The sequence below is a fragment of the Elephas maximus genome, chromosome X, assembly GCF_024166365.1.
Source record: "Elephas maximus indicus isolate mEleMax1 chromosome X, mEleMax1 primary haplotype, whole genome shotgun sequence".
NCBI lineage: Eukaryota > Metazoa > Chordata > Mammalia > Proboscidea > Elephantidae > Elephas > Elephas maximus.
The window spans coordinates 125,311,290-125,333,451 of record NC_064846.1 but is presented as its reverse complement, the minus strand read 5'-3'; the positions used below and the strand labels follow the sequence as shown (position 1 = coordinate 125,333,451).

The following is a 22,162-nucleotide window of genomic DNA, read 5'->3' as shown; positions in this document are numbered from 1 at the left end:
GCACTAGATAACTAAGACACCCACTTTTAGGTATTTACCCTAGAGCAATGAAAATTTACACGAAAACCTGTACACTAATATTTGTAGCCATCCTATTCATAATCACTACAAACTGGAAATAACCTAAATGTCCTTCAACCGGTGAATGAATAAACAAACTAGGGTATATCCATACAATAGAACACTACTCAAAAATAAAAAGGAATTATTGATATAAGCAACAACTTAGATGAATCTCAAAGGCATTATGCTGAGTGAAAAGCTAATTCCAAAAGGTTACATACTGAGAGACTGGAACACTTATACACTGCTGGTGGGAATGTCAAATGGTACAACCACTTTGGAAATCCATTTGGCACTTCCTTAAAAAGCTAGAAATAGAACTACCATACGATCCAGCAATCCCACTCACTGGAATATATCCAAGAGAAATAAGAGCCTTTACACGAACAGATATATGCACACCCATATTTACTGCAGCACTGTTTACAATAGTAAAAACATGGAAGCAACCAAGGTGCCCGTCAACGGATGAATGGATAAATAAATTATGGTATATTCACACAATGGAATATTATGCATTGATAAAGAACAGTGAGGAATCTGTGAAACATTTCATAACATGGAGGAATCTGGAAGGCATTATGCTGAGTGAAATTAGTCAGTTGCAAAAGTACAAATATTGTATAAAACCACTATTATAAGAACTTGAGAAATAGTTTAAACTGAGAAGAAAACATTCTTTTGTGGTTACGAGAGGGGGGAGGGAGGGAGGGAGGGTGGGAGGGGGCATTCACTAACTAGATAGTAGATAAGAACTACTTTAGGTGAAGGGAAAGACAACACACAATACAGGGGAGGTCAGCACAACTGGACTAAACCAAAAGCAAAGAAGTTTCCTGAATAAACTGAATGCTTTGAAGGCCAGCGTAGCAGGGGCAGGGGTCTGGGGACCTTGGTTTCAGGGGACATCTAAGTCAGTTGGCATAATAAAATCTATTAACAAAACATTCTGCATCCCACTTTGAAGAGTGGCGTCTGGGGTCTTAAATGCTAGCAAGCAGCCATCTAAGATGCATCAATTGGTCTCAACCCACCCAGATCAAAGGAGAATGAAGAACACCGAGGACATGAGGCAACTACAAGCCCAAGAGACAGAAAGGCCCACATGAACCAGAGACTACATCATCCTGAGACCAGAAGAACTAGATGGTGCCCGGCTACAACTGATGACTGCCCTGACAGGGAACACAACAGAGAACCCCTGAGGGAGCTGGAGAGCAGTGGGATGCAGACCCCAAATTCTCATAAGAACAGACTTAATGGTCTGACTGAGACTGGAAGGACCCCGGTGGTCGTGGCCTCCAGACCTTCTGTTGGCCCAGGACAGGAATCATTCCCGAAGCCAACTCTTCAGACATGGATTGGACTGGACAATGGGTTGGAGAGGGATGCTGGTGAGGAGTGAGTTTCTTGGATCAGGTGGACGCTTGAGACTATGTTGACATCTCCTGCCTGGTGGGGAGGTGAGAGGGTGGAGGGGGTTAGAAGCTGGTGAAATGGACACAAAAAGAGAGAGTGGAAGGTGAGAATGGGCTGTCTCATCAGGGGGAGAGTAACTGGGTATATATGAGTTTTTGTGTGAGAGGCTGACTTGATTTGTAAACTTTCACTTAAAGCACAATAAAAATTATAAAAAAAATGTTACATACTGTATGATTCCATTTACATGACACACTTAAAAAGAAAAAACTATAGTGATGAAGAACAGTTCAGTGGCTTGCAGGGTAAAATGGGAACATGAGAGTTTTTTAGGGTAATGCAACTAGCCTGTATCTTGACTATGGAGGTGCTTGCACATATATATATATATATATATATATATATATATATATATATATATATATATATATATGTATATGTATGTTAGAATTCATAAAACTAAACATCATAACAGAAAAGTCCATCTTATTTAAAAAAAGATGACTGATAAATCTTAACAAATTATTTTAAAAATATAAAATAGTGTAGATGAAACCAAAGAATCCTCAAGAACACAAAAAGCTAACAGCCGGTTCACACCACATGTTACTCTGCAGTCAAGTAAGAGTTAACACAGCAGGCCTGAGGATGCTCTCTGTAGAAGGGCCTGTGACTGGCCTTGGCAATAGCTCCTGGGAACTCGGCCGGCGGAATATTCCTTCTGCTACTAATTCATAAGGTTCATTTTCATGTCTGGAAGAAAATGTTTTCAATGCACAGTAATATGCCAAGTTATAAATCAGGGTTCTATTAGAAAGATAAAGGGGAGAATGGATATTGAGATATAACAGGAGTCTCTGCTGCACCTGATTAGTTCTACAACTCAACACAAAGTAATCTGAGCACCAACCCTTTTAATAACTCAAGTTAATTTGAGGTAAATATGTCTTTACCTAAAACATATTTTTTAGGAGTGGTGGGGAGGGTTAGGAAAGAACTGTTCAGTATGAACCTAAACTCTACATATGATCACTTACACCCTAATGAGATGACATTTCTCACTTTCCAGCTTCTCAGTGAAAATATGTTACAGGAACTTACAGTAAAACTCAAAAGATCAGCCCCCAGGACATTTACTCCCTTTAGTGATTAGGAACATGTCAAACAAATTTAACAAAACATAAGACTTATACTATTCTTCCCTAGAGATTGTAGCATTTCTGAAAATATAGAATCTTTACTTTTTTTAAAAAACACCATGCAGAGACAGAGAGGGCCACATGAACCAGAGACCTACATTATCCTGAGACCGGAAGAACTAGTTGGTGCCCGGCCATAATCGATGACTGCCCTCACAGGGAGCACAATAGGGAACCCCTAAGGGAGCAGGAGATCAGTGGGATGCAGACCCCAAATTCTCATAAAAAGACCATACTTAATGGTCTGGATGTGACTAGAGGAATCCCAGCGGGCATGGTCCCCAAACCTTCTGTTGGCACAGGACGGGAACCATCCCTGAAGACAATTCATCAGACATGAAAGGGACTGGACAGTGGGTGGGAGAGAGATGCTGATGAAGAGTGAGCTAATTATATCAGGTGGACACTTGGGACTGTGTTGGCATCTCCTGTCTGGAGGGGGATGGGAGGATAGAGAGAGTTGGAGGCTGCCAAAGTTTTCACGAAAGGAGAGACTGGAAGGGCTGACCCATTAGGGGGAGAGCAAGTGGGAGTAAGAAGTAAGATGTATATTAACTTATATGTGACAGACTGACTTGATTTGTAAACGTTCACTTGAAGCTCAATAAAAGATAATTAAAAAAAAAACACCATGCAGCTTAGCAGCTAAATACACAATGTTCTGCAAAAACACATTTACATCTTTACCTATCTCTTCATTCTCCATCCTTAAACAGTCCACTGCAATCCAGGGAGATGTTCTCACGCTCAAAGTTTTGCTTCTCAGAAAGAGGCCCCAGGTAAGTAAAGCATTACTAAAAAACAAGAACAAAGTGGGGGGCCTCACACTACCTGATTTTAGAACCTATTATACCACCACAGTAGTCAAAACAGCCTGGTACTGGTACAACAACAGATACATAGGCCAATGGAACAGAATTGAGAATCCAGACATAAATCCATCCACATATGAGCAGCTGATATTTGACAAAGGCCCAAAGTCAGTTAAATGGGGAGAAAACAACAACTATTTTAGGTGAAGGGAAAGACAACACACAATACAGGAGAGGTCAGCACAACTGGACTAAACCAAAAGCAAAGAAGTTTCCCGAATTAAACCAAACACTTTGAAGGCTAGCGTAGCAGGGATGGGGGTCTGGGGACCATGGTTTCAGGGGACGTCTAGGTCTATTGTCATAATAAAATCTATTAAGAAAACATTCTGCATCCTACTTTGGAGAGTGGCGTAGGGGGTCTTAAATGCTAGCAAGCAGCCATCTAAGATGCATCAATTGGTCTCAACCCACCTAGAGCAAAGGAGAATGAAGAACACCAAAAACACAAGGTATTTATGAGCCCAAGAGACAGAAAAGCCCACATAAACCAGAGACTACATCAGCCTGAGACAAGAAGAATTAGATGGTGCCCAGCTACAACCGATGACTGCCCCGACAGGGAACACAACAGAGAACCCCTGAGGGAGCAGGAGAGCAGTGGGATGCAGACCTCAAATTCTCATAAAAAGACCAGACTTAACGTTCTGACTGAGACTAGAAGGACCCCGGAGGTCACGGTCCCCAGACCTTCTATTGGCCCAAGACAGGAACCATTCCAAAAGCCAACTCTTTAGACAGGGATTGGATTGGACTGTGGGATAGAAAATGATGCTGGTGAGAAGTGAGCTTCATGGATCAAGTAGACACATGAGACTAAGTGGGCAGCTCCAGTCTGGAGGGGAGATGAGAAGACAGAGGGGGCCAGAGGCTGGCTGAATGGACAAGGAAATACATGGTGGAAAGAGGGAGTGTGCTGTCTCATTAGGTAGAGAGCAACTAGGAGTGTATAGAGGGGTATATATAAATTTTTGTATGAGAGACTCACTTGATTTGTAAACTTTCACTTAAAGCAAATAAAATTTTTTTTAAAGTTTTCCTTCTCAAAAACTCCACTGTCAGTGTGAATCTGAGGCACAAGAACTTGAAGGGAAGAACTTTTAATGCTAAGAAGTGCTACAACATCTTATTTTTTTACTAACAAAATATTTAAACAAATATTTTCAGAGTACCTACTATATTGTGAGGACGCACTCCTTCAGACAAGCCTGGAGGCTATGATCTTCCCCTTTCCAGCATCTTTGAGCTGGAAGCCTAATGATTTTCTCAAGCAGGGTTAAAAGGATACGATCCTGGGCGAGGCGCCAAGATGTCTGCACACCCTGCCTCAGTGGTCAGGCGGGAAAATTCTCCATGTAAGGTCATATAGGATGGGGGTATAAAATAGCTGAGGGAACATACGAGCAGTTGATATTTGACAAAGGCCCCAAATCAGTTAAATGGGGAAAAGACAGTCTTTTTAACAAATGGTGCTGGCAGAACTGGATATCCATCTGCAAAAAAATGAAACAAGACCCATACCTCACTCCATGCACAAAATCTAACTCAAAATGGATCAAAGACCTAAACAAAAAATCTAAAACGATAAAGATCATGGAAGAAAATATAGGGACAATATTTTATACATGGTATAAACAGTACAGAAAACATTATAAAGAACGTAGAAGAAAAACTAGACAACTGGGAGCTCCTAAAAATCAAACACTTATGCTCATCCAAAGACTTCACCAAAAGATTAAAAAGACTACCTACAGACTGGGAAAAAGTTTTTAGCTATGACATTTCTGATCAGCGCCTGATCTCTAAAATCTACATGATACCGCAAAAACTCAACTGCAAAAAGACAAATAACTCAATGAAAAAATGGGCAAAAGATATGAATAGACACTTCACTAAAGAAGACATTCAGGTAGCTAACAGATACATGAGGAAATGTTCACAATCATTAGCCATTAGAGAAACATAGATCAAAACTACAATGAGATTTCATCTCACTTCAACAAGGCTGGCATTAATCCAAAAAACACAAAATAATAAACGTTGGAGAGGTTGTGGAGAGATTGGAACACTTCTACACTGCTGGTGGGATGTCAAATGGTACAACCATTTTGGAAATCGATTTGGCGCTTCCTTAAAAAGTTAGAAATAGAACTACCATACGATCCAGCAATCCCACTCCTTGGAATATATCCTAGAGAAATAAGAGCCTTTACACGAACAGATATATGCACACCCATGTTTATTGCAGCACTGTTTACAATAGCAAAAACATGGAAACAACCAAGGTGCCCATCAACAGATGAATGGATAAATAAATTATGGTATATTCACACAATGGAATACTACGCATCGATAAAGAACAGTGAGGAATCTGTGAAACGTTTCACAACATGGAGGAATCTGGAAGGCATTATGCTGAGTGAAATTAGTCCGTTGCAAAAGGACAAATATTGTATAAGACCACTATTATAAGAACTTGAGAAATAGTTTAAACTGAGAAGAAAACGTTCTTTTGTGGTAATGGGCGGGGAGGGTGGGAGAGGGGTATTCACTAATTAGATAGTAGATAAGAACTACTTTAGGTGAAGGGAAAGACAGCACACAATACAGGGGAGGTCAGCACAACTGGACTAAACCAAAAGCAAAGACATTTCTTGAATAAACTGAATGCTTCAAAGGCCAGCGTAGCAGGGGCAGGGGTCTGGGGACCATGGTTTCAGGGGACATCTAAGTCAACTGGCATAATAAAATCTATTAACAAAACATTCTGCATCCCACTTTGAAGAGTGGCGTCTGGGTTGTTAAACGCTAGAAAGCAGCCATCTAAAAAAAAAGATGCATCAATTAGTCTCAACCCACCTGGATCAAAGAAGAATGAAGAATGCCAAGGACACAAGGTAATTACGAGCCCAAGAGACAGAAAGGGCCACATGAACCAGAGACTCCATCATCCTGAGACCAGAAGAACTAGATGGTGCCCGGCTACAACCGAGGACTGCCCTGACAGGGGACACAACAGAGAACCCCTGAGGGAGCAGGAGAGCAGTGGGATGCAGACCCCAAATTCTCATAAGACCAGACTTAATGGTCTGACTGAGACTGGAAGGACCCCGGTGGTCACGGCCCCCAGACCTTCTGTTGGTCCAGGACAGGAGCCATTCCCGAAGCCAACTCTTCAGACATGGATTGGACTGGACAATGGGTTGGAGAGGGATGCTGGTGAGGAGTGAGCTTCTTGGATCAGTTGGACACTTGAGACTATGTTGGCATGTCCTGCCTGGAGGGGAGATGAGAGGGTGGAGGGGGTTAGAAGGTGGCGAAAAGGACACGAAAAGAGAGAATGGAGGGAGAGAGCAGGCTGTCTCATTAGGGGGAGAGTAATTGGGAGTATGTAGCAAGGTGTATATGGGTTTTTGTGTGAGAGACTGACTTGATTTGCAAAGTTTCACTTAAAGCACAATAAAAATTATTTTAAAAAAATAGCTAAGGGAGGCATTTTTTGGTCTCTTGGGCTATGGGTAGCGCATATAGCATTAAGGTTATGACCTACCTAAGTGGACCTACCTGGCTAGCAGAAGGCAGGCTCCCATTGTATCCCTCACCCATGATGCTAGGTGAAAGAAAGGCAGGCGTGGAAGAATCTATACCTACTGGGACAGTTTCCAGAAGCCAGGGGGAGAACAGCGTGTCATATAACCGTTGCATTTAAGTCTTCCACCCACAACATGAGCGGGGTGTGCGTGGAAGTCATCATTTTCTCCTGGACAGCTTATGAGCCAGGGGGAAATACTCACCTGTTGTGTACAGTCTGCTTCTTATTGTGTGTAATAAAAGCTACTTTCCATGTGCTGAAATGTGTTCAAGCTCTGATCAGAAAAATGTGATAGAAATGGAACATACTGGTTATTGGTGACCTTTTTCTAATGACCTCCTGGCTATCTAGAAATCAAATACAACCTGAGAGTATACCACAGATTTGTCATTTTGCACACAGTTTTAGCACAGCAGAGCAGGGTCTGATGATGTTGTCTCTCATATGTGTTGAGAGTCAATGCGTGATGCAAGCAGTTAACGTACTTGGGTGCTAACCCAAAGGTTGGAGGTTTGATTTCATCTAGAGGTGACTCAGAAGAAAGGCCTGGCAACCTACTCTCAAAAAAATCAGCCATTGAAAACCCTATGGAGCACAGTTCTACTCTGACACACATGGGGTCGCCATGAGTTAGAACCAGGTCCACAGCAACTGACTTGGTTTACTATACGTCAGGCACTGTTCTAGGGGCTGGGAAGAGAGATATTCCTGCCTGTCTGGGGCTTATATTCCAAAGTATTTTGGAAAAGCTCTCCAGAGATTCTGAGATATCCATCACAACTAGCATAGTAAGAGCAGAGGCAGGAGTGCTCCCCAAACCCAGATCTACCCCCACCACCACCTCTGTGACAGTGATCTCCAGAGATAAGAAAGCTTTTATGCAACTGCTCCCACTGAAGGCCTGGAGTAGTGGCTATGAACCAGGTTCTAAAGGGTTCAGTCATGGCCTATGGAAGCAAGGCAGGACTTCCAACCAGTTGGAAGTGGTTCAGTCATGGCCAAAAGAAACAAGGACTACGTACATGTTGCATAGCAACCCAATCTTTTGCACCTTGGCTATTGATCTGAGTAGGAGACAGGCAGAGGTGCCTTGCTCAAGGATGGCAGCCGACCGCACTGCTTTGAATGTGCGTCACTCTCCACAGTCCTGCCAATAATCTAATCTCCCACATCAGGAAACTTTCAGGAGCCTGATATGGGAGTTTGGATTATTGCCAGGACTGTGGAGAGCGACACACATTCAAAGCCATGCTATCGGCCATCATCTTCAAGCAGGGCACAGCTACCTGCTTGCTACCTGTTTCCTATTCATGTCAAAAGCCATTGTGCAAGGGATTTGGTTGCTATACAATGCTTATGCAGCCCTTGTTTCTATCAGCCATGACTGATAGAACTGGTTCAAAGCCCTGCTCTGAACATCTCTTGGCATTTTTGCCTAACATTGGTAGTCAGAGCCTTCTGTCACATCAATGGAGTAACTTGGAGTGTGTGGCCTTTGGGGTGAAAATGAGCAGGCATTTTGGCCCGACTCAGGTTCAAGACTCCCAGGCCCATCTAGCAAAGGAAAACTGAGTTCTCCACATGAACCAGCTTCACTCCTTATAGTTCTACACTGGAGCATGGGGCCAAAGCCCCAGGTAATGGTAAAGGGTCACTTTGCTGCTTTTATACAGTGGACCCTGAAAGAACCGAAACCCAATAGGACTGCCTTGTTTTTCCAGGTCTCACAAGTTTTCTGCCTTTGACAGGGTGCAGTCTTACCACTTTTCTATTGCTCATTTTAGTGGAAAATATTTGAGTTTTCCTTCTCTGATAGGTTTCCGCCTTACACAGGTTCCAGTTTTCACGTGTTTTACTGTACTCTAGGCATAGATTTTCCCTCAGAGACCTCATGGAAACAAGTAATCAAAACAGGATTCAGGTTCAACTCTATTCTGGCCAAATACATCCTAAACCATATTGATCTTATCCTTTAATAGATCCCCACTTCCTCATTTTAAACATGGGACCCTAAACAATGAGGTACTTGACCTAAGTTTCAATTTCTTCATCTGACAAAATGGAACGAATACTACAGTCTTCATACATTTGATATGAAGGTTAAATAGCTTAAAGTTTGCAAAGTACTTAATACAGTGCCCAGCTATTACAGCAGGTGCTCAATAAATGGTTGTTATCATTTTTGACTATTTATATTAACAATCAACATAGTGAAAGTACTTGAAGGGTGAAATTTAAATATCCTAATGAGTCTCAAACTTCAACATGCCAAAAGAACAAAAACACACCCTGATAATGTGTTAAAACACATTTCTGGGCCCACCTTCACACATTCTAAGTCAGTAAGTCTGGAGCAAAACCTGAAAATTTGCTATTTCCAACAAGCACCCAGATGATACCGATGCTGCTGGTCTCAGGACCACACTCCAAGTAACACTGGTAAAGCGGTCTATGGAAATAACTTCATAATTCCAGATGAATACTCTCTTCAAACTGGGTTACTTAAAAGGCAAAACTAAGTTGATAACCAACATGCAAAACAAACCACACAAAAATCCTACTATTTCATATTTCTGGATTATATATGACAAAAAAATATTTCTGGATTATATACGACAAAGTGTTCATCAAATATGGCAACAGCAACTGGCTAGCTGGTTTCCAAACCTGTCTTCTTCCTCCAGCTAGACTATACTTCCCTGCCACCCCTACAGTTAGATATGGCCTTGTGACCAAGTTCTGTCCAACAGAATCAAGAAAAACAGAGTGGAACACTTCCAGGCTTAGCACCTAAGTCCGCCCTGTATGAGTCTCTTTTTCTTTCCTCATTCATTGGCTGGAGGGGGAGGATTCCAAGAACCAAAGGGATGATGAGGAGTCCCTGGAGGTGCAAATGGTTAACACACTCAGCTGCTAACCAAAAGATTGGTGCTTCGAGTCCACCCATAGGTGCCTGCAAAGAAAAGCCTAGCAATCTACTCCTGAAAATTCAGCCATTGAAAACTCTACGGAGCACTGTTCTACTCTGATACACTTGGGGTCATCATAAGTCAGAGTTGACTCTACTGCAACTGGTTTTAAGGGATAAGGAAACCACAAGAGGGAAGGCACCTGGTCCATGAATCACCACTTGCAGAGTCACTTGCCCGACACCATTACATGAGTGAAAATTAAACTTCTCTTAAGTACAGGAGTCCTGGTGGCACAGTGGTTAAAGTGCTCAGCTGCTAACTGAAAGGTCAGTGCTTTGAACCCACCAGCTGCTCCATGGGAGAAAGATATGGTAGTCTGCTTTTGTAAAGATTACAGCCTTGGAAGCCCTGTGGGGCAGTTCTACTCCACCCTATAGGGTTTCTATGAGTCAGAATCCACTGGCTGGCAATGGATTTGGTTTGGTCGGTTTATGTTATGTCACTTAAATTACCCTAATACAACTATCCATACTGAATAAAAGTCAAGCAGCACGCTTTAACCAAAAGAGAAAGGTCTCCTAACATATATTCTCTTATAAGTGAAACACTGGCAATATTTTTAAAAGACAGATGAACTTAAAAATCAAACAAAAAAAACTGAACTTAAAACAAAGTTACTAATTCTCAAATCATGTAAGCCTAGTATCTTAGGGCTCTCTAGAGAAACAAAACCAGTGAGATAATAGATGCATCTATATGTATCTATCTATATATACCTATAGCTATATCTATTCTATATCCAGAGAGAGCGAGAGAGAAATTTATTGATTGATTTACTTCAAGGAATTGGCTCACCAAATTCTGGAGGGCCGGCAAACTGAAAATCTGTAGGTAAGGCAACAAGCTAGAGACTCCTGCAGGCTTGTGTTCCCAAATTCGAAGGTCAGACAACGGGGAGAGTAAAAAGTGAGAGAGTTCTATAAATGGCAAAATGTCCATTTCTAGTCTGGAGGCAGAATACACCCTAGGAAAACTCTCTTTTTCCTCTTAAGGCCTTCAACTGATTAGATGAGGCCCACTCACATTATGAAAAGTAATCTGCTTAAGGCCAACTGATTTAACCACATGTAACTACTTCATAGGAAACCCTGGTGGTATAGTGGTTAGGACCTAGGGCTGATCACCAAAAGGATGGCAGTTCAAATCCACCAGGCACTCCTTGGAAACTCTACGGGGTAGTTCTGCTCTGTCATATAGGGTCGCTATGAGTTGGAATCGACTCAATGGCAACGGGTTTCATTTTGGTTTGGGAACTACTTCATAACAGCAACTAGATTAGTGTTTTACCAAACAACTGGGCATGATAGCCTAGCCAAGTTGATACATAAAATTAACCATGACACCTAGCATCATCTCACATAAACTAATTCAAACAGTGTTAATTGATGCCAGAAGCAATTTAATAGGAGTACAAGCAGGATGCGTATAGCCTCACCTATACAACCTTTCAGCCAGGGATGTTAACAAGTAACAGATTAACAGGGAAGTTAACTTGTTTCCCAAGTCTTCTATTTTTAAATGACAATTTCCAAACATACAGAAAAGTTGAAAGAAGAGTATAAAACACACCTCTTTTACCCACCATCTAGATTTAATGATTGCTAGTATTTTGCCATACTTGTTTTCTGTATATGTGTGAGTGTATAAGGACATCATATTTGGTAAAATAGAGGGTCAGAGAAAATGAGGAAAACTTTCAATGAGACAGACTGACACAATAGCCACAACAATGGACTCAAACTTACCAACAATCACGAAGATGGCACAGGACTGGGCAACATTTCATTCTGTTATACATAAGGTCACCATGAGCTGGAGTCAACTCGACAGAGACTAACAACAACATTTTTTTAAATAAGATATAATATTATATTATTTATATATATATTGTTTTCGGTGAAAGTTTATAACATTTTTTGACTAGACCTTTTGAAAGTAAACTGCAAACATTAAGACACTTCACCCCTAAATACTTCAGCCTGCATCTTCATTATCACACCTAAGAAAAATAATTCCTTAATATCTTCTAATACCCAGTCCACATTCATATATTCCTAACATCCCCAAAACATCTTTTATAGCTCATTTTCATGAACTAGGGGCCAATCAAGGTTCTTGTGTTGCATTTGGTTATGTCTCTTTGGTCTCCTTTAATCTAGAACACTCATCCTCCCTTTTTATTTCCGTTGACATTGACCTTTTGAAGACACCAGGACAATTATCTTGTAAATTGCCCCATATTCAGGATTTGATGGTTTTCTCATGGTGTCTTATAACTTGTTTCTCTATCCCCTATTGTTCCTGTAAATTGAACCACCCAATTGCTGTTGAGTCGATTTCAATTCATGGGGACCCTACGTACGTCAAAGTAGACTATGCTCCACAGAGTTTTCAATGCTGACTTTTCGGAAGTAGGATCGCCAGGTTCTTCTTCCAAGGAGTCTCTGGGTGGACTCAAACCTCCAACGTTTGGGTTAACAGTCAATCACAAAGATGTACCTAAATCATTGATTACATTCAAATTAAGTATTTATGACAAGAATACTCTATAGATCATGCTATTTGCTTCTTACTGCATCACATCAAAACCAAAAAAAAAAAAAACCCATTGCCGTCGAGTCAATTCTGACTCATAGCGGCTCTATAGGACAAAGTAGAACTGCCCCATAGAGTTTCCAAGGAGTGCCTGGTGGATTTGAACTGCTGACCTTTTGGTAAGCAGCCATAGCTCTAAACTACTACGCCACCAGGGTCTCCATCACATCAGGAGGTACATTATACCAGAGAGTCCCACTCTGAGTAATGAGCAATTTGATCACCTGGTTAAGACAGTGACTGCCAGGCCTCTCTACTGTAAAGGTACTTTCTTTCCTTTGCAATAAGAAAGTAATTGGTGGGGTGATAGGTTGATACTCAGCACTGTGTGAGTACTGTGTGCCCCAACAACCTTTCGCCTATGATTCTGGCATTCATTGAAGATCCTTATCTAAAGCAATTATCATTGGGGGTTGCAAAATGGTGATTTTCTAATTACATCATTCCCAAAATGTTAACTTTTGAAAATTCTAAGACACGCTTTTAGGAAATATCATTTTTCTAATTTTTAAGATGCAAAATTTTACTTCCATTTATAACTTTTAAATAATAACTAAAAGTATTGTTTATGGTAAGAGATTCCTTAGGGGGAAAAAAACATTTTAACATCAAAGGGAAATGCAACCTAACCACATAACTACAATTTAGTATTTCTAAAAAAAAAAAAAAAAATTTAATGCATTTTTCGGCTCCCTGGGTTACACAAGCTGTTAAGCACTCAACTAGTAGACTAAAGGCTGGTGGTTCAAACGCACCCATGGGCGTCTCAGGAGACAGGCCTGGAGGTTCACATCTGAGAGGTCAAAGCCTAGAAAACCCTATGGAGCAGTTATACTCCACTCTGCACACATGGGGTCGCCATGAGTCAGAATCGGCTCAATGGCAATTCACAACAACAAATGCATTTTTTTGCTACATAAAAGTTATTTGTTTTATTGTTTAACAAATTTTTAAACTTGTTAAACAGTATGTGTATATATATATATTCAGGCCATTCAGAAAAGTATAAAGGGAAAAGTAAGACCTCCCCTTCTTCTCCAACAACAGCTCCCACTCCCAAGCAATAATCATTGTTAAATTTATCTATCTTTCCAGGAAGGATACATGTATCATATATAAATCATATGTATCATGTATAATATGTATATGCATCATGTTTATGTAGTACATAATTATTAAAAGAACGAATGGGATAATACGTACATACTGTTCTGCGTATTGCTTTTTCTGCAACACTATGTGTGGACAGCTCCTTTAGGAGGACACTGCAAAATACTTTGTTCTTTTTACTGGTTACATAGTATTCCTCAGTAGGACTCTTCGGTAATTTAACCAGTCCCTTCCTGATGAATATTGAAATTTATTTCTGCTGCACTAAATATTGCTATCCATATAAGATAGCAAACTTGTGCAAGCATTTCTGAAGGATTAAGTCCAAGAACTGAAACTGCCGGATTAAGGGGTATGTGCATTTTAACTTTTCTAGGTATTAACAAAAAAGTTACAATTCTCCTTACTCCCACTAACTGTGCCCTAAAGAATTTTAAAATTATAGCAAACCTCTACTGAACAAACCTCAAGTAGCAAAGCTTGCCAAAGAATCAAAAAGTCTAAAGTGGGAATAGGAACTAATATTTACTGAGTACTTAGGTGACAGATACTACACTTTATTCTTTACAATCTCTCAATAATATAACAATCCTGTGAGGTAAATGACATTATCTCCATTTTCCAAAAGAGGAAACTGAGGCTCAGAGCACTTAAGCCCCTTGCTCAATGTTACACAGCTTTATAAGTGACAGGACCAGCATTTGAACCCAAGGGTATCTGGCACCAAAGCAAGACCTGTATAGGGCTTCCCCAACCGGGGCTAAAGTGAAGGGTTCTAAAAGGGAGGGGGGTCTGAAATGTCTGCTCACAGGCTCAAATGTTAATTTCATGCTACCGCAAGGAATCATATTTTCCCCTTTCAGACGTTGCCTACTAACCCACTCGGGCTATTCTTAATAACTCAGCTCCAACACAGCAACGATGAGTCCATAGTCCACAGAACCTAGACAGGCCCACTAACACGTACTTGGAAAGTTGACAGGCGTGGAGAAGGGGGAAGTGAGAAACAGGTGGTAGGCTGGCATGTCATAATCAGATATTTTGGCTCCATGTCAGCTGTCACAAAAACATTTTGGGAAAAGTGGAACTACTGTACACATAAGATAGAATCACAGTTAACTGACACAGTCTGTTTATACCACCTTTCCCTGCCTCAAACACTTGCTGTTTCTGCTGCACAAATACAGTGGGCCTAGTAACTTTTTTTAGTAACTTTAGGATGGACTTAATCACACACAGAGCAGAGAGCTGGTATAAGCTCCCTTTCCTGACAAAACAGGTTAGACTGGCCAGCTACAGATGCAGGGTCTGGGAGGCTGCTTTCAACAGCCCTAGAGAGTCAGGTCTGTGATCACCTTCCCTTAGAGCTGCCTGGGTCTTTGTGAAGGCGGAATGCTTATAACTGTGGGTGGGGGAGTTTCTTAAGCACATCTCTTATACTCCTTAGGTCCTTTGCACCCAAGCAAGCTCTTATTACAGGATCTATTTGTGCAAAAAACAAACAAACCAAACCCGTTGCCATCGAGTCAATTCTGACTCATAGCGACCCTACAGGACAGAGCAGAACTGCCCCATAGAGTTTCCAAGGAGCGCCTCGTGGATTCAAACTGCCGACCTTCTGGTTAGCAGCCATAGCACTTAACCACTACGCCACCAGGGTTTCCGTTTGTGAAAAGTACTCCTAACATATCATCAACTAATCTTTGGGGATAATAGGAAAAAAAGAAGGAAGCAGAGAAAGAGAGGGAGGAAAACTCTTTCCCCTTTCCCCATTTTGTCTCCACTCCGGGCACAAGGCTCCAGAAGTCCCATGGATACAGTCAACAATTAAAAGGTCACAGAAATTGATAACATAACGTGAGTTAAATAGGGAGAAGTGGGTGTCAAACTGGTTTATTTGAGGCATACTTTAAAATGCCATCGCAAATGACATAGACTGGAGACATGGACACATTATTAAGCAATACACTTCCACAGTTCAAAATTCAAAAAGCACTAAAGGGTATATAGTGACATCTCCCTCCCACCCTTACCTCACAACCATCCAGTTGCCCCCCGCCAGGAAACCAATGTTATTAGTCTATCGTGTGTCTTTTCAGAGATATTTCATGAATGTAACAGTAAATACGTACACACTACAATTTATTTTAAATATTAAAGCCTTTCTTCTCAGATTTAAGTGCCATTTAAATATAAAAAGGTGGCAGAAATTAGATTTTTTTTAATTTTCAAAGCAAAGGGTTTTTGAAATTCAGTTGAACTGTTTTATTCATAAAAATTTACAAACATTTAAGAGTTAAACTGTTTACCTCCAGAAATTAAGTTGGGTACCAAGCACACAGCAGACACTTAGACATTTCCTTAGGTCTTTCTGCTCTTTGGAAACCCTGGTGGCATAGTGGTTAAGTGCTACAGCTACTAACCAAAAGGTCGGCAGTTCAAATCTACCAGGTGCTGCTTGGAAACTCTATTGGGCAGTTCTACTCTGTCCTATAGGGTCACTATGAGTCGGAATCGACTCCACGGCAACAGGTTTGGGTTTTTTTTTGGTTCTGCTCTTTATTACTCAGAGGCAAAAGAACAATTACTCACTTCCTCTATTGATATGGAGAAATGAAATCTTGTTTCTTACTCCTAAGAAACAGAAGTGAAGTCCTGAAAATATGCATTTACATAAATGTTCAAAGATTTTCAAACTCATTTTTTTTTTAAATCAGAATCCCTATCCCAATAATCTCCAGCATATAATGAATTGGCTAAACAAATGCCATCAGAATTCAGATTTGGGGGCTTGAAACGGAAGGTCAAATATTCTTGAGTGAAAGAGAGAAATTTTTTTTTCACAGTTACAGGCAATCCACATCAAAATATTAATATATGGCACAATCCAGGACATCACATATTGACAAACTAAAATCCAAAGACATAGAACAAAATTACACCAAGATGCTATGAGATGATGTTCAGTTTCCTGAACAATCATCAATTAAGCCAGATTTCAGTAACATGATCGTTCACAAAATGAAACAGCACACTGCACCATGAACCCAATGACTAAAAGACAGAGGTGAGTTTAAAAGTACATGTCAGCAAAGGAAAATTCTACTGTCGTTTTTAAGCCTTAAGAATACAGAGTACTCATCAGAAAATATATTCTTAAATCCCAATTTATTTTTCATACACTCGAGTCTGTCAGATCTACCTCCTAAAGGCATTTCACTTTGTACTTTAATGAACTAGATCTAGGGGTTATAAAATATTTTCCTGGTGTAGGATTTACAATCAATGTTACCCAAAGAATTTGGTCTCTGTCCTTGGTTCCTGAAAGATGATCTCTAAAACCTTGTAATTTCCCCAGTGATTGACGTGTCTTTGTTGAAGGCTCCAGACCACACTTACCTAAAAGGCTATGCTAATGAGGTGACTCAGGTGGGTGGTGGCCATGCTGGAAAGACCCACCAAATGTTATCAGCTGACGTCAGGAGAGAGAGATAAGATTCAATCGGCCATGCCTGTGTAATGAGGTCTGAGTAAAAGATTCTAGACATAGAAGCTCCATGGGCTTTGTTGTTGGTGAGACACGTTGGCGTACATGGATGGGTATCAAGTCTCTTTTTTGGGACAAGGAAGCTCCACTTTGGGAACCCTCCAAGACTTCACCCCTATGTGTCTCTTCATTTGTATCCTTTTCGCTGTAATAAAAATATAATCCTAAGTATAGCACTTTCCTGAGTTGTTCTAGAGAATTATCAAACCCAAGGGAGTAGTGAGAGCCAGCAGGTCAGAAGAGAGGAGAGCCTGAGGGCTCCAAGCTTGTAGCTGGCATCTGAAGTCTTGAGCAAACTTGGCAGTCTGGTGGACTGTGGAGTCTTAACCTTAGCTTGTGAGGTCTGACCTAGCTTCAGGTGGTTAGGGCCAGAAGAAGCACTGCATGTGCAGTTGGAAGTAGAACATAATTGAATTGAACAGGAATCTAATTTCTTCACTCGGTATAAGAAGTGGAATAGACTGCATTATATTAATACCCTTACACATGGCTATCTATATACAGGTATGCAGAAACCTTGGTGGTATAGTGGTTTAAGAGTTTGGCTGCTAACCAAAAAGTCAGTAGTTCGAATCCACCAGGCACTCCTTGGAAACCCTATGGGGGCAGTTCTACTCTGTCCTATAGGGTCGTGATGAGTCAGAATCAACTCAACAAGAATGGGTATACACTCTGTGAAATAGGACATTACATGATTTGGACACTGTAGAACACCTGTGTCCACGGGGTGCAGGACTCCCAGGTGTACTGGCATGGGGACTATTGTGCAGCCCAGGCAGCTTCTGCTGTGGATGCCTCAGGTGAGTGTTCATCTGGGTTCCATCCGGCTGTTGCCATCTTCTCTACTAAGCCAACTGCAGGGAAGGCCAACTTGCCTGTGAGAACCTGCCCGGAGAGGTGACAGTGCAAGCCAAGAGGGCCAAGGGCACTCAAGCCACGGCTGAGGCATCCTGGGCACATACCTTTCCATCAGTGCCCTATAGGACCACACCGAGTACAGCAGGAGCAGAGGGGAACCTGGGTTGAGAGTTTGGGCCTGGGCCTCCATCACCACAGACTAGGTGGCTTCTGGATGGCTCACAGCAGCCAGGCGGAAGTAGGGCTCTGGCCTCAAGGTGGGGATCTGGAGTCCTGGCTCTCAGACACACCTGGGTGCCCTGACACACGGATGTATATACAGTCGGACATTGCGAGAAAAGACATTAAGCGACACATGCCTGTACCTATAAAGGCAATCTTCATTTGCATTATGGCTCAGAGTCAGTCACCTGAAAAGATAATGTGCTTCAATTCTCCAGCCCACTATCTGTTCAGAAAACCTCCCCACTTACCTGCAGCCCCAGCATAAGTCATTTGTTAGTGACTGATACAACCATTTTTTTTTTTTTAGATACAACCATACATAGAGCTCAAGAACAGCCAGTTATCAAGGCCAAAGTTTGTGTTCAGACCTATAACTTGGAATAACCAAACTCAATTAGACATGGACCTGTTTCAATTCAAGATCTGTTTAGGCCACTACCTCTTAAAAACTGGAGGGTTCCGCATAGCTCTGTGTAACTTTGTCCCATACACAGTTTGTCTGGGAAGGCCTGGTGGCTATGAGCCCAGCTACCAACAACCAACCAATAACCATGAGAAGCAAGGCCCAGGGCCAGGGTAATTTTCACATTAAAGATTAAAGTGCCTGCTTTCCATTCTCTACCAGGGAACCCTGGATGGAAAGTGAGTGGAGAGATCCCTTCATCACAGGTGATGAAGTAAAATGTTCCCTGTTAGGAACAGTTATCTACTTCACATGAGGATACCAACCTAAGCTTTAACTCCACTGAACTAAATTCAAAAAGAAAGTACTTTGCTTCAGTTCAAGATATGTATGTGTGTTGGGGTGGGGGGGTAGGGCATAGGCCAAATAAACCCATGACTCAGATTATGGCTAACTGACATCCATGTAATAACTGGAGATTTGCACTGACCACTGTGCATGTAAGACACTGTGCCATTAAATCCCAAAAAGGATGGTAGCATCAGTCCACCCTTCACAACAAAAGAAAGCTGACTCCAGAATTAAAATCCTGCTTTTCCTCTCCATACACTCCGAAATGGATCTTCAAAGTCCTGCCCATGTTACAATCTGAGGAATACAAAACCTCCTCTTTTCTTGGAGAAGGCAAGTAACTGGGCATAAATTACCACTGGGACATATAAGCTCAGGAGATGTGCCTGTCTCCCCGCCTGGGCCTGACAGTGATGCACCGCGGTGTGCTAAACCATGCTTACCCTTCACAGCACTTCACACTCAACTGAAAATGCACTAGTGGACGGAATTCACAGGCCGATTTTCTCCCCCAACTATCCTGAAGCCGTAGCTCCCCAAGGGACATGGCTTGGTGGGAGAGACGACCCCTCCCCGTAGGTCGCCCTAGACTTTATCAACACGAAACCTGGGAACAGACCTCAGAAGCGAGTGCCCACCCAGGCTGACCATGGAGGTGGCATCCGACAGGCCCCGCCAGCCCACTTCCAAGCCAAGAAACCCTCAGTCCTCGCCCCCACCCGCACTGTGGCCTGGCCCCTGGAGTGGTGCAGTTTCTGTGAAGTCGCCCACCTTCCACCCCTGCACACACACCCTGTTGAGCTGAACTGGGGCATGGAGTGGAGGTAATGGGGAACGACACAACTGAGCCAGAACTGGCGAACAGGACTGGTCCGCCTTTGTGCCTTTCATTTTCCTGGGTTCCAGGTGATAAAACGTTGGAACGGTGTGGATTTTTTTTAACGGTATTAGAAAGGCAGAAAATGCAGACAGTTGACCTTGGGAACCACCACCGTCGCAGCGGGAAATGGAAAGGAAACGAAACACGTTGGCAAGTGAAGGGGAAGCACAGCGCAGCGCGGGCAGCAGTGCAGCGGCCCGGCCGCACGAGGAGAGTTTGGGGGGTGATGGGTGGGGGTAAGGGGTAGATGGGGGTAGAGGGCGCTCACCATAGATCATGGCCAGTCCAGTCTCGTGTAGGAAGCGCACCCGGCGGTGCTTGAAGAGCCAGATGGTGAGGATGGTGAGCGTGAGCAGCAGGATGAAGGTGAGCAGGCTCACGCTGTCTTGCCGATGGCTTTCCTCCGCCTCCTTCTCAGTTGCAAGCTCCTCCATGGCGCTGCTGTCCTCGGCCACCGCCCCAGAGGAGGAGACCGAGGCCGCAGCACGCAGCCCCCGACTCAGCAGCAGCGGCAGCAGCAGCAGTCGCGGTAGCAGCGCCCGGACGACCCGCCCCGGGCCAGAGCGTGCCGCGTCACCAGGCTCCATGGCCCCCGGGCCTCCTGCGCCTCCTCCGCGCGAGGACCAGCAGCTCACGCTGTCGGCGGGTTCCCGCTGCGCGGCCGATTTGCCCGAGTAGCAAAGGCCGCAGCAGCTCCTCCTTCTCCTCACGCCAGGCTGGGGCTGTGCTGGGAGCTGCGCGGGGGAGGGGCACGCGCAGTGCGCAGGATCCCCAAGCGCCGCCCCCCGCGCGCGCACCTGTTCGTCCCCCCGCCGCGCCCCGCACGAACTGTGGGACGAAGGCCGGTCAGCTGTTGCCCTCGGACCTACGGGCTGGGCCAGCGGTCCCTTTGTCTCACTGTGCACTGCACCAGGTCCTTGGGTACCTGGCCATCGTCTGCGGTCGCGGGGGTGGATCATGGGCAGTTGCAGCTGCACTTCCTAAATGGGACGCCAGAGATCGCCCGTGTTTGGCACCACGAGAGCTGTGCAGTAGTTGAGTCCTGGCTCTGGCGCCACCGCCAGGTGTGTGACCTCGGGCCAGTATGTAGCGCCCTGGGCCCAGCAAAGTGGGGGTTCTGGAGGAGCAGTGAAGCTGTGTTACCTCTTACACCTCTCTTTCCTCACCTCTCAGAGTGCCTTCAACTCTCGGACTTGCAGAATCTGCTAGGCTTCATTCAAACCTCCGCTCTAGTCTAATCCATTGTGAGGATCAGATAACCAAAACCAAACCCGTTGCTGTCAAGTCGATTCCAACTCACAGCGACCCGATTGGACTGAGTAGAACTGCCGCATAGAGTTTCCAAAGAACGCCTGGTGGATTCAAACTGCCCACCCTTTGATTAGCAGCTGTAGCTCTTAGCCACTACACCACTAGGGTTTTGAATAAGGGGTTAGAATTAGGAAAGAGTGTTAAAACAGCTCCTTCAGCCTTTGAGGAATAAACTGACTTTTTATTCTGGACTGTGCAGCTAACCTTCTTGGGGAAGGGGGTTGAAGCAGAGAAAACTGAACACTTGCCATTCTAGGTAGATGAGCAACAGGCATTCCTAAAGCTGAGTCAATGAGCCTGGGGGTGGGGGACAAGGAGATTTTCCAGGTGGCCTTTTCATGTTGACCTCCTGGTAGTTCAGAGGGTCTTTGGAAGATTCTTAGGACCAGGCGCAGCTCTGAGTAAAATTATGAAGTGAACTCAGGAGGAGAGAGACTCTCAGAACAAATCCTCAAAACTAGAGCTTTTGATCCACCTTGTTAGTCTGGTCAAGGAATAAAAGAGAGATCAAATTATTAATAACTGAATCCTTAGTGCTTAGTACTGTGCTCATAAGTGTTTATTGAACCACTCTGAAATCCATACCAACTGCCTATGTTCTCCCTCCCAGAGGAGTTTCCATTTTTAAGAGGATTTGCTGAAGAAGGCAATACTTAAGGAAAAGAATAATAGGGAAGAGATGGCATTGGGTAGGAAACATATTTAGAACATGGCACCCTTCCTGGTTGCCCTGTAGGTGACACTCTCTCAAGTCTGCTTAGTCTC

The 22,162-nt window shown here is 43.2% G+C and overlaps 1 protein-coding gene across 1 annotated transcript in view; it reads right to left on the bottom strand.

The window, feature by feature from the left end:
* The window catches only part of SLC9A7 (solute carrier family 9 member A7), a 280,631-nt gene extending 259,621 nt beyond the window's left edge, over positions 1-21,010 (bottom strand). Inside the window, exon 1 of the mRNA XM_049871328.1 lies at positions 20,355-21,010. Coding sequence (XP_049727285.1) covers positions 20,355-20,673 — 319 coding nt within the window. The 5' untranslated portion in view covers positions 20,674-21,010. The remainder of the gene's footprint in view (positions 1-20,354) is intronic.
* Positions 21,011-22,162: the final 1,152 nt, after the last annotated feature.